General features: G+C 38.0%; 2 protein-coding genes across 2 annotated transcripts in view; one reads left to right on the plus strand and one right to left on the minus strand.

Annotated features, from left to right (window-relative positions):
- Positions 1-11,897, plus strand: part of LOC124619861 (NKAP family protein CG6066) — a 71,065-nt gene extending 59,168 nt beyond the window's left edge. The window contains exon 6 of the mRNA XM_047146482.1: positions 11,152-11,897. The gene's annotated coding sequence lies outside the window, so the exon portion shown is untranslated. The remainder of the gene's footprint in view (positions 1-11,151) is intronic.
- LOC124619883 (rhodanese domain-containing protein CG4456-like) overlaps positions 11,025-12,820 on the minus strand; it is a 54,118-nt gene continuing 52,322 nt past the window's right edge. The window contains exon 4 of the mRNA XM_047146511.1: positions 11,025-11,327. Within this exon, the coding sequence (XP_047002467.1) occupies positions 11,264-11,327 (64 nt within the window). The 3' untranslated portion in view covers positions 11,025-11,263. The remainder of the gene's footprint in view (positions 11,328-12,820) is intronic.

The following is a 12,820-nucleotide window of genomic DNA, read 5'->3' on the forward strand; positions in this document are numbered from 1 at the left end:
ACAAAACTAGGTGAACTGTCCCCCCCCCCCCCCCCCCCCCCCCAAAAAAAAAAAAAATCCCGTGCAGATGATGGGATGTCGCTCTTTGTATTACTCAAAAGCCCATGGAAACTTTCTGCATTCTGTATCTTAAATAAGAACTAAACCAGGCATTTGTTGAACTATGTATTCCATAGAAACTTAACGTGTCTAATAGAATATAATGACTGACACAATAAAATGCTTTCAATAAGTCACAGAAGATGTGAATTGGGGATACAGAGCGATTCAGAAAGAAAGAACAGGTTTACATATGGTAGTCCATTTCATTCCACTCACAAATCAAAAGGTCCCTATTTACTGAATCACAGCTTCAACAATTCTATTTCCCAGTTCTTGAAGAGCAGCTGCCATATGTGGGGCAAAGAAGACTCTGTCTTTTCTGTACCCCCACAGAAAAAAAAAAGGCGAAGTACGAGGTCTGGTGACAGGAAGGCCGAATACAGTTGCTGTCCAACTCTTCCAGTCCAATATTGTGGGACGGTGTTGTTAAGATAATGCCACATATCAAGGTGAAAGTGAGGCGGGGCACCATCAGGCATAAAAATGAAATCATTGGAATCTTTGTGAAGTTGAGGAAACAAGCAATTTTGCAGCATGTCCAGGTACGACATTCCTGTCACAGTTAGCTCCACAAAAGAGAAATGTCCATAAACTTTGTGAACAGAAATGGCACAAAATACATTTAGTTTTAGTGATTCTCTTTCATGTTCGACAATGATGCCAGGAATTTGTGACTCCAAAATTCTTACATTATGGCTTCTTCATCTCAGAGTAGCTTCTTCTTCTTCTTCTTCTCCTCCCCCCCTTTTTTTTATTATTTTTTTTATTTTATTTTTTTTATTTTATTTTATTTTTTTTTTTTTTGGCACAAAACTGCTACGCTCATAAGCACCTATTCTGTGGCTTAGGGAAGGATAAAAAACCGAATGTTAAATCAGCAGCAATGGTTCCCTTAGCTAATCTGCAGAGCGTTTTATTTCGTCGTGTAGCTCTTTTATGACACACACGTTGGTCTATCCTTACCGATAATAAATTATGGGACATAAAACCTCTTCCCTGTGCTTGGACCTCTTCCTCCTGGCCTCATCATCAGGAGGAGGTAACTTTAACTAGGCTCCAGATAGAGCGCTGTCTTTTTAGCCATCGACATCTTTCAAGTGGAAATCCTCCCCTGCTTTGTCCCCGCTGCTCTCAACCACGGATGGTGAGACACCTTTTGCTTCAGTGCCCCTGTGTAAATAGATGTGGCATCCTCCATTTGTGCGCATAGAACAGCTAATGTCCAATGATAAACTACGGGGGGGGGGGGGGGGGGGGGACTATGCTTGGGAAACTGACAAAGGTCATGGAGCAGGCACGTCTGGGGACAAAGCCAAGGTTGTGCCCTACCCCCATTTATCAAGAAAGTTTTAGGAAAGTGGAAGGAAAGAGAATTTAGCAGTTGATGGAAGCGGACTCCTGGTGGTAGTAGAGAGGAAGGGTGGCCTACATACCCTAATTCCAAGGAGGCGTCAAAAAAAAGGCATGAGTCGGATGAGCAGGCATGGAAGACAGATGACTAGAGTAACAACTCAGTAGGACAGCTCGCCATTTGGACAGTGGAGTTCAGCAGTCTCCGCATAAAGGCTCTCCATGGGGCTGGTGTAAAAAATCTCCAGACGTTAAACGTCTCAGAGTAGCACTCACAACCTACATCCTCAATTATTTGCTGACTGTATTTCAATCTCTGTCTTCCTATACAGTTTTTGTCCTCTACAGATCCCTGTAACATCAAGGATGTCATTCCCTGATGCCTTAACAGATGTCCTATCATCCTGTCCCTTCTCCTTCTCAGTGTTTTCCACATATTCCTTTCCTCTCTAATTCTGCGTAGGACCAGCTCATTTCTTACCTTATCAGTCTACCTAATTTTCAACATTCGTCTGTAGTACCACATATCAAATACTTCAATTCTCTTTTGTTCCAGTTTTCCCATAGTCCATTTTTCACTAACGTACAATGCTGTGCTCCAAACGTACATTCTCAGAAATGTCTTCCTCAATTTAAGGCCTATGTTTGATATCGTAGACCTATTTTGGCCAGGAATGCCCTTTTTGCCAGTGCTAGTATGCTGCTGATGTCCTCCTTGCACCATCTGTTATGGGTTATTTTGCTGCCTAGGTAGTAGAATTCCTTAACTTCATCTACTTCGTGACCATCAATCCTGATGTTAAGTTTCTCTCACTGTTGTCATTTCTGCTACTTCTCATTACTTTTGCCTTTCTTCGATTTTCTCTCTGTCCATTTTCTGTACTCATTAAACTGCACATCAAGTAATTCTTTTTGAAACAGTTGTCCCTTTCTGTAGCACAGCCAATCCATTGATGTGGCAGCTCTATGTTCAAGTACCCATGAACTTCACAATGAAAATGGGGTGGAGCCCCATCCTGCTGAAAGATAAACGGAGAGTCTGATCGCATTTGAGGCATCAGCCATTGCTCCAACATGTCTTAGTAGGCATATTCAGTGACAGTGCTCTCGGTGAAGAAGAATGGCCCGTACAGTTTTCGACGTGACAAGGCACAAAAAACATTTACCTTCGAGGAATCACACTCAAATTCAATGCATTCGTGTGGATGATTTGTACCCCAGTTTCGACAACTATGCCTGTTCAGTTTCAAATTAGTGTGAAAAGTGACTTCATCGTTAAAAATTAAGCTATCAACAATGCCATCCCCATCCTCATTCAGTTGTTGCAACTGCGAACAAAACTCAAATCACTTGTCTTTGTCGTCGTCATTGAGCTTCTGCACTAGCTCCAATTTGAATGGTTTCATAGACAGCTTCTGTCACAGGATTTTCCACACTGTCATTGGAGCCATTTTGAGTTCACGGGATGCACGATGCACCAGTTTCTTTGGACTCCTTATGAATGTCCCTTGTACGGACTCCACATTCACTTCACTCACACTGGGATATCTCCTCCTCTTTGCCGGGCACAGGCAACCTGTCGTAACAAGTTTGTTGTGCCAGTGCTAAACGATCTTCCTTGTTAATAGCTTCTTACCGTACTTGGTTCTAAACATCCATTGAACAGCTGTAGCACACTTGTTTTTGTCGAACTCCAACATACAGAAAGCTCGTTCTGCACCTGAACTCGCCATGTTTGTGACTAGCACTGACTATCGGCAAATTAGCAAACTACGCTGCGGCAATATACATGGGGGGGGGGGGGGACCTTTCAGAGTTTCTCTTCAAAATAACATACGTATTGTTGTACAGATGGATAATAGCACTTTATGAGTTGTTCCCAACTCTGTTCAAATGGCTCTGAAGAACTATGGGACTTAACATCTGAGCTCATACGTCCCATAAACTTAGAACTAAGTAAACCTAACTAACCTAAGGACATCACACACATCCATGCCCGAGGCAGGATTCAAACCTGCGACCATAGCAGCAGCGCGGTTCCGGACTGAAGCGCCTAGAACCGCTCGGCCACCATGGCTGACCCCCAACTCTGTTTTCAGTATTGTGGCTAACATACAAAAATTTAGCAGCAGTGCATTACATGATTTCATTATATAATAATTAGAACAGAAAACAATAATTTCAAGACATTCATAACAATTTACATTTTATATCATCCACAAGGTAGAGATTACGGGTACTGACATTATAATTGTCTTGTTAAATTGGAATCTGGATGGTAACTTGCCCTTAAACTAAGAGTTGTGGTATCAGTCAGTACAATATACTTCCTAAACTGGTTTGTTACATATCACTGCCTGTCAGTGATTCCACACTTCTACTGTTATGTGAGTGGTCTCCTTTATTCCGAAATTATTTACTAAAAGATAAGTACAGAACTTCCACTACTCTTACCCTCAGGAATGTACAAAATTACAAGTACTTTTCGAGCAATGTAACTTTTTTGCCAATTACCTTGCAGGTGACATACTGTCTAAACCAGAAAATGTGTAACAGCAGGCAACCCTGTATAATCAAGCCTTAAAATGAGTACAGTGTAAGGGCATATATTATAGTTTTAAGTATGAAATAGGAAAATAACAAAAAGGTTTAGCGAAATCTACTGCTCTCACCCTGATGAGGGTGATTATGCATAATAATATGAACTCCACAAGTCACTGAAGGCATCTGGGAACCATGCTGATCAATTATAATTTTAGTGCTGCCCACAGTATGTGGAGATAGGTCATAGTTGGACCCAAAGTGTACATATCTCATTCGGTGGTGTTCCAGATATGCCCAGTAGGAGTGAGAATGGGTTACTTGGAAGGCCACACAAGCACTCTCGCTTCTGTGGAGTGTTCCTCAATTCTTTCTGTCATATTTGACAGTGATGCAGGTGGTGTACTGAAAGTACAGGTCACCTGTGAAGATGCTGTCACTGAACAACATCCACATGGTTGGTTCCTGTACAATTATAAAGGTGTTTTGTTTCAATAAATGTTTTATCATCTTTAAAAACTTGAAATTTGTTCGTTGCTCATTTTTGGCGTTGTAATTAACAAGAGGATACACTATAAGGAAACACAATAACAATTAGAATTGTGAACTGAATGTGATAAAGACTTAACTCTATTGAATACAATTTATTCAACAGTATTTACTTTGTGCTGCATCTCATACTTACCTCGGCATCTCTTTGAATGTACTGTATGTTGCTCAAGTAAGAGATGAACTACTGTAATTCACAGTTTATGACTTCTCAGACAAAGAGAAGAAAACTACAACTGTTTGTGCCTGTGTACTGTTGCCTATTAGTGACTGTCCAACTCAAGACCGTTAACAGAATGTGGAAAAGATATCATGATATTTTTGTTGACAATTTTTAGAAATATTAACAATTTTGTCAGGCAAGGCTTACATAGGGGTATACAGTTTTTGTTGGGTGTGATGGCTACTTTGCTTTTATTCCAGTGTGATAATTAGGTTCAGCTTGTGTACACATACAACAATCATAGTAGTTGCAGTAATGTTTTTCTCCAGAAACTATGTGTATCATGTCTGAGATCAGTAACTCTGATAATAAAATTAAAGCAATTTGGAATATTATTGAAAGGGAATCAGGGCAACCAAGAGCACAGGAAGACTTTAGTGCCATAAAACTGAATGACAAGTGTACCAACAAACAATCAGAAATTGAAAATATTTTCAATAATCATTTTTTAAATGTTGTGGAGAAAATAGGATCTAGATCTTCACTAGAAGAGGCAAGACTACTAATAGAAGAGGCCATACCTGTGTAGTTGGAAACAACTGTAATTCCACCAACCTCTCCCTCTGAAATCAGTAAAATAATAAACTCACTGAAAAGTAAAAGCTCTTACGGAATTGATGGCATTTCCAGCAAGATACTTAAAGCTTGTTCCCCACAGATAAGTAGGATTCTCAGCCATGTATGTAATAGCACTTTGGAGCAGGGTGTTTTCCCCGATAGACTGAAATATGCCATTGTAAAACCATTGCATAAAAAGGGGGATACGTCGGATGTCAACAACTACCGTCCAATCTCTCTTCTGACAGCTCTATCAAAAATTTTGGAGAAAGTAATGTATTCAAGAGTAGCCTCCCATATTTGTAAAAATAAAGTACTAACAAAATGTCAGTTTGGTTTTCAGAAAGGCTTTTCAACAGAAAATGCTATATACGCTTTCACTGATCAAATATTAAATGCTCTGAATAACCGGACATCACCCATTGGTATTTTTTGTGATCTCTCAAAGGCCTTTGATTGTTTAAATCATGGAATTATTTTAGATAAGCTAAGTCATTATGGTTTGAGTGGGGCAGTGCAGAAATGGTTTAATTCATACTTAACTGGAAGAATGCAGAAAGTTGAAATAAGTGGTTCATGTAATGTTAAAACAACAGCTGATTCCTCAAACTGGGGGGCTATCAAGTATGGGGTCCCACAGGGTTCGGTCTTAGGTCCTTTACTGTTCTTGATATACATTAATGACTTACCATTCCACATTGATGAAGATGCAAAGTTAGTTCTTTTTGCTGATGGTACAAGTATAGTAATATCATCCAAAAACCAAGAACTAAGTGATGTAATTGTAAATGATGTTTTTCACAAAAATTATTAAGTGGTTCTCAGCAAACGGACTCTCTTTAAATTTTGATAAAACACAGTATATACAGTTCCGTACAGTAAATGGCACAACTCCAGTAATAAATATAGACTTTGAACAGAAGTCTGTAACTAAGGTAGAATTTTCAAAATTTTTAGGTGTGTCCATTGATGAGAGGTTAAACTGGAAGCAACACATTGATGGTCTGCTGAAACGTCTGAGTTCAGGTACATATGCTATTAGGGTTATTGCAAATTTTGGTGAAAAGAATCTCAGTAAATTAGCTTACTATGCCTACTTTCATTCACTGCTTTCGTATGGCATCATATTCTGGGGTAATTCATTGTTGAGTAGAAAAGTATTCATTGCTCAGAAACGTGTTATCAGAAGAATTGCTGGAGTCCACCCACGGTCATCCTGCAGACATCTATTTAAGGATCTAGGGATCCTCACAGTATATATATTCACTTATGAAATTTGTTGTTAATAATCCAACCCAGTTCAAAAGTAATAGCAGTGTGCATAGCTATAACACCAGGAGAAAGGATGATCTTCGCTATGCAGGGTTAAATCTGACTTTGGCACAGAAAGGGGTAAATTATGCTGCCACAAAAGTCTTTGGTCACCTACCAAACAGCATCAAAAGCCTGACAGATAGCCAACTAACATTTAAAAATAAATTAAAAGAATTTCTAGATGACAACTCCTTCTACTCATTGGCTGAAGTTTTAGATATAAATTAAGGGGGGGAGGGGGGGGGGGGGGAGAAAAACAACAACTTAAACATTAGTGTCACGCAATATTTTGTGTAATGTAATATCTTGTACAGACATCTTTTATTAACCTGACATGTTCCACATCATTACGAAGTGTCGTATTCATGATCTATGGAACAAGTATTAATCTAATCTAATCATACAAAAGCAACCTACTGCTAAAACTAGTTACTGACTTTTGAAATGTTCAAATGTGTGTGAAATATTATGGGACTTAACTGGTAAGGTCACCAGTCCCTAAGCTTACACACTACTTAACCTAAATTATCTAAGGACAAACACGCACACCCGTGCCTGAGGGAGGACTCGAACCTCTGCCGGGATCAGCTGCACCTTAGGCCGCTCGGCTAATCCCGCACGGATATTGACTTTTGATTGTGATTAATATTTCCTATTGAATTATTGACAAGTGGGAAGATATTTGACAAACACAGCCATGGATTATACCAGAAATATGACTTCAATTAAAACAAATGTTGCAGACTTTAGGAACAAAATTATTGAAAATCAGTGTAGTTTGAAACTTACTGAACTGCAGTTTCAAGTCAATGTTTTAATAAAATTGCGTCTGCAACCTTTAAATATAGTAAAAGTCTGATATACTGCAGATTTTTATGTAACACAGTGGCCTTAGTACAGTCTGCATGTAGCATTTCTGTACTATTATCTAGCATTTCTATAGTATCATACGTACCTGCAACCTTCAAGCTCTGAAAACAGTAATTGGAAGGCTACTTTTCGTTTGTCTTATTATCATTACATTATGACTGTAGTTGGACACAAACCTGAATGCATGTCTCGTGATTAACATTGCGAAACATACAAGAAAGTGAACACACAACAATGCTTGATAATTATCGAAGTGAGCACAACCAGATTCCCATCATGCATTATTCTGCATCCTTGTTACGGGGTTGAGAAAAACCACGGTATTAAAAAAAGTAGATAAAATTGGGTTTTTATGGATTTTTTATATTTTTTCATATTGACAATTAATTAGCTCAGTTTGGATTCCTATCACTAATTTATTCAAAATGGTTACCCATTCTTATGCCTACTTCATTAGAGCCTCATTTCTTGCTCTACCAGCACTGCATCCATTCATAAATTCTTCTTTGCCTAAGAGCAAGAGCTTGTTTGATCAAAATTAAGAAATAATTTGGAAGAAAAAATACCCAAGAAATTAGTGAAGATCTATAAATTTCAGCATGCTTCCAAAAAGTAGTAAATTGCACTTTACAGTCATTACAGTTCCACATAAAGTTAACGTTGTTCTGGAAGTGTAAATGTTACTGAGCTCTGTGTCTCTTATATTGCAAGAAAAGATAATACACAATATTAATCAAATAAATTCTTGTGACAGTAAATGTTACCTTCAGTACATATGATGGCTCTCTTTTTTGTGTAAGGCTAACTATGTTGCATTTTGGGTATTAATTTAATTTTTTTAATTACATCATTTTTTGTCATTTTTTAACTTCTGTTATGTGAGAGAGAAACTAAAAAGTACTGAGTGTGTACTAAGTGGTGATACAAATGCAAGTCCAGCATGTGAGTGTCATGCTCCTGAAGGAACAATGAGGAGATGGATGAAAGATGAGAATAAACTAAGGACTTTTGTAGCTAGAGTTGAAAGTAGTGTGAGAATGGACATAAAAAGGACAAAACTATGAACAAACACATGACTCAAAGAATGTATTTATAGTAAATAAAACAAGGCAAAGTAAATGTGTTCCACTTTCTGTACCAATTATTAAAGCTCAAGTTGCAAAATTTTGCTTTGATTACATGCAACAAAGACTTTGATTTTGATAGATAGTTTGCTGGGTGGAAGTAGCCAATGAGCATTGAAGAAGTAGAAGGTCTTTCAGTGCTGAATTTCCTTCACAGTTTCCAGAAACACACACACTAATGGTAGATCAAAATTTCAATGTTCTTGAAGTGTATAATTGTGGTGAAACTTCACTTTATATGAAATTACTCTTCTCTTTGTAACAGATACATTGGGTAAACATAAGCCGAAACTGCTTTGTACAGGCAAAAGTGAGAGTCTGAAATGTTTCAAGCATTTATACATGTTACCATTACAGTTCACCTACATGCATTCAAAGAATGCTTATGTGACACCTTCATAAAATGGCTTCAAGAGGAGATTTTTTTCTCAGTGAGAAAACACCGGTGATCATTTAAGTTGAGAGAAGAAGCATTACTAATCCTTCATCAGTGTCCAGCTCATCCAACTGCTGATGTGTTGCAGCCAGGAGGTGGAAAAATAAAAACTTTGTTTTTGCCTACAAAACAAAATGGCATTAATTCAGCCATGGGATCAGAGCATCATGTGAGTATTAAGGCCAATTATCACCATGGACTGCTGACTGCAATAGTGAATTCTGATGAGGAAATTGAAAATGTTCTTGAAATATGTAAATATAAAGACTGTTGCATACTCAGGAGGCTAGTGTGGTAAAGCATCAGTCCACTATGAGAATTGCTGAAACAAGCATTCTTGAGAAAAGGAAAAGATGAAAACTGAAGTGACACAGGTTTTAACAGCTGCAACAGCCAGTCTGCACTTGATGTTCTGCGGGGGTAAAGCACTTTCCCTGACAACTGGGTTATATCGGACTTCTACTGTATTGGTTATTTGAAAATCCTTTCAGCTGAATCCATTGGTCATTTTTCAGTGGAAACCACACACACTACCAGATGTATAGGAACTCAGAGCAGGAAGTGTGAAGAGACAGCAATCAGTGGATGATAGGAAATTTGATCTCAATAGTGTGTGTCATGCACCATGATGCCACAATTCATGTATTTTGTGAATAAATAGTATCAAATATGGCTTGCTAGCTGCCAGCATAGAACATTGTGGTGAACAAGAAATCTGTTTGTATTAGTGTATAGACAGAGACTGGTGACTGGCTGACACACAGCATCCTATAATAAATTCAGATGTACCTTTCTAAAATACCATTTATCCGAATTGAGCCAGTAAGCAACAACACTTGATCTTAATAAAGAAACCTGCACTTCCAAAAGAAACCCATCATGAAATTATTTTAAGTGTTTAAGGAAAAAGAAGATTTACTTAGCAGTTATGTGCAAAGATTAGGACTATACTGATATGGAAATATTTATTCATTCTCTGTCTCCTTTAGCTTGCTGCCAAGAAATTTACATTACATGAAACATGTTGCAGGATATCTGACATGGCTGTGTTCTTCACCTTTCACAACCAATCATTGGTAAGAACGATAAAGCCCTGCAAACTCCGCCATTTTGAGAAACCTTTTACAAAATGAAGGTGGACTAACCAATAAAAAGAAAAATTTATATTACCTATCTAAATAAGTAAAAATCTAACAATGGAAAATCCAGGATGGAATGTAACAATACCAGAGAAGGAAAGTTGCTACTCACCATATAGCAGAGATGCTGAGTCGCAATAGGCACAATAAAAAGATTCACATAATTAAAGCTTTCGGCCATTAAGGCCTTTGTCAGCAGTAGGCACACATACATACACACAAGCACATTCACATAAACAGAACTTGCACACACGTCTGCAGTCTCAGAGAGCTGAGACCACACAAGTAAAAATATCCTTCTTTCGATATACAGTTTGTCAACATGCATCTGTCAAATAATGTGTTTTATGTGCAATTTGCTGCACCCTGAAATGACACAGGTGAAGCAAAATAACCAATGTGTGTGAGAGAGGGATGTACATTGCTTACAGTTGTGAATTTATTATTCCTTTAATTCTAATTTTGAGGCTTAACCTACTGTGACTAAATTCCAAAGATAAGCTCTATGAATAAAAAAAGAACACAATTAGCTTGAATGCTCAGTAGTCTTAAAGCAAGGTAATATAATATCACTAAAGGAAATAGTTGTTTGACAAAATCACTCTGAAATTTCTAAAAGCCATCCTCTGATGAGCACTGGAATTCTACTGCCGTGTATAACTCTGGCCTATGACAGCAAATTGTCTGAAATTCTAAAACCATAAGCTGCAGAAAATCCTTACAAGATCAGCAGAGACAAAATATAGCAAACTAGTAAAAACTTTAGTTACATGAAGGTATAAGCCCCAAAATTGCATTGTAAAAAAATAAAAAATAAATTGAGTAAAGTGTACTTTTTTAATGTCATTTTACACAAAACCTTGTAAAAATTGAGTGTATTAGTGGTATAAGAGCTATCATTATACAAACAAACATATGTTCATTAAAAAAAATCTTCTGTTCCAGGTGTCATGAGGAGTATAACATCTGGTTCTGCACTGAAATGGAGGCACAGCATCACATTTTATTCTGGTGAAGTGCTACAAAAAATTTTTGTTGCTCTAAGTATTGCACTTATCTATGAATTCTTTGATTTTGTGTGCTGCTCCCAGTCCATGAAACCACCTTTGTAGTGCTTTGCCCTGAAACGTTAAAAATTGTTTATTTGTAACTATGTAATTCTATGTATGGTTAATTGTATGTTACTCTGGAAACAAAAATATGGTACCCTATCAAAATATTTTTATGTTTATGAGACACTAATTATCATATAATGTGTGTGTGCACTAAGGGTGTACTTTTTGATGTGAAAGTATTTCAAGAACTGAAGCTGTAAATATACTAGATTATTTACTTGTATGCTGTGGTGTTTGAAATGTGTACATTAAATATAAAAACTGCCTTATTTACAAATAAATTACTGTATTATATGTAATATTCATTTTTAAAAATATATACATATTAGTGACAAGGCAAAGAATGTTAACTCAGCACTTGATGTAAAAGTCTTGGTAAAGTCAGTTTTCTGTTTGTTGTAAACACCGAACTTACGTACGTCAAAGTCAAAACTTCACCTCAAATTGATGAGAACAAACAAAAGAAAGTGTATCTTCCAAAAACTGTACGGAGAGCATTCTCCCAGTAACTAAGGCAAACAGGAAGAATGCTATTCTTTTGTGCACTTTTTAATAAATGTAACTGCTGAATTTCCATTGGCTATGGCTAATATATTGTGCCATCAAGGCCATGGCTAATATACTGTCCCATCTCTTACTACATAAGCAACTCTCTTCATTTCTCCTCTGCTTTTCAACTGCAGATGAAACAAAACACCATTCAGACCTATCTCTAATCATCTGGCCATATGACATTATTTACAAGGACGAACAAAAACATGAAAGAGGGGCAACGTGCAGGGTTTCACAACACACCCTATTACCAAAGGCATTAAAGAGAACTGCAGTTACAATAAAACACTCAGGTTTGCATCAACTTTTTGTTTTAATGACTTGCTTCCTCTGTCCAACCATCTTTCCATACAGCCTAGCCACCAGCAGCTGTTGCATCTGTAGTGATTAGCAGTCCCTCTCAAAATATTCGAAGAGTCTCATTGAGGCCTAGATGTAAGATCTGTACCTTAGAGCCTCCCACCACCAGATACTCCAGTCTGGTCACAAGCATCATCTATTGTATCAAAGGCAGGGCTACATGTGAGAGCAGTCGTGTGATGTACACACTAAGTTGCAACTGCTGTGCTGTATTCTATGTGGGCGTGACAACCAACAAGCTGTCTGTATGAACAGACACTGACAAATTGTGGCCAAGAAACAGCTGGACCAGCCAGCTGCTCAGCATACTGCCCAACACAACATTTTTCACTCCAATGACTGCTTCAAAGCCTGTGCCATCTGGATTCTTCCTGCCAACACCAGCTTTTCTGAACTGCACAGCTGAGAACTCTCCTTGTAATATATAATATATCCTGCATTCCCGTAACCCCCCCCCCCCCCCCCCCCCCCCGGCCTCGACCATTGTTAGTCACTGTCCTTCACTCACCTGTCTTCTTCTCAGTTCCCACTCCAACACTACACAGCCTTCTATTCCACCAATGCACCCAGAGTCTTTTTGCCTCTTT

The sequence above is a fragment of the Schistocerca americana genome, chromosome 1 (genome assembly GCF_021461395.2).
Source record: "Schistocerca americana isolate TAMUIC-IGC-003095 chromosome 1, iqSchAmer2.1, whole genome shotgun sequence".
Classification (NCBI taxonomy): Eukaryota; Metazoa; Arthropoda; class Insecta; order Orthoptera; family Acrididae; genus Schistocerca; species Schistocerca americana.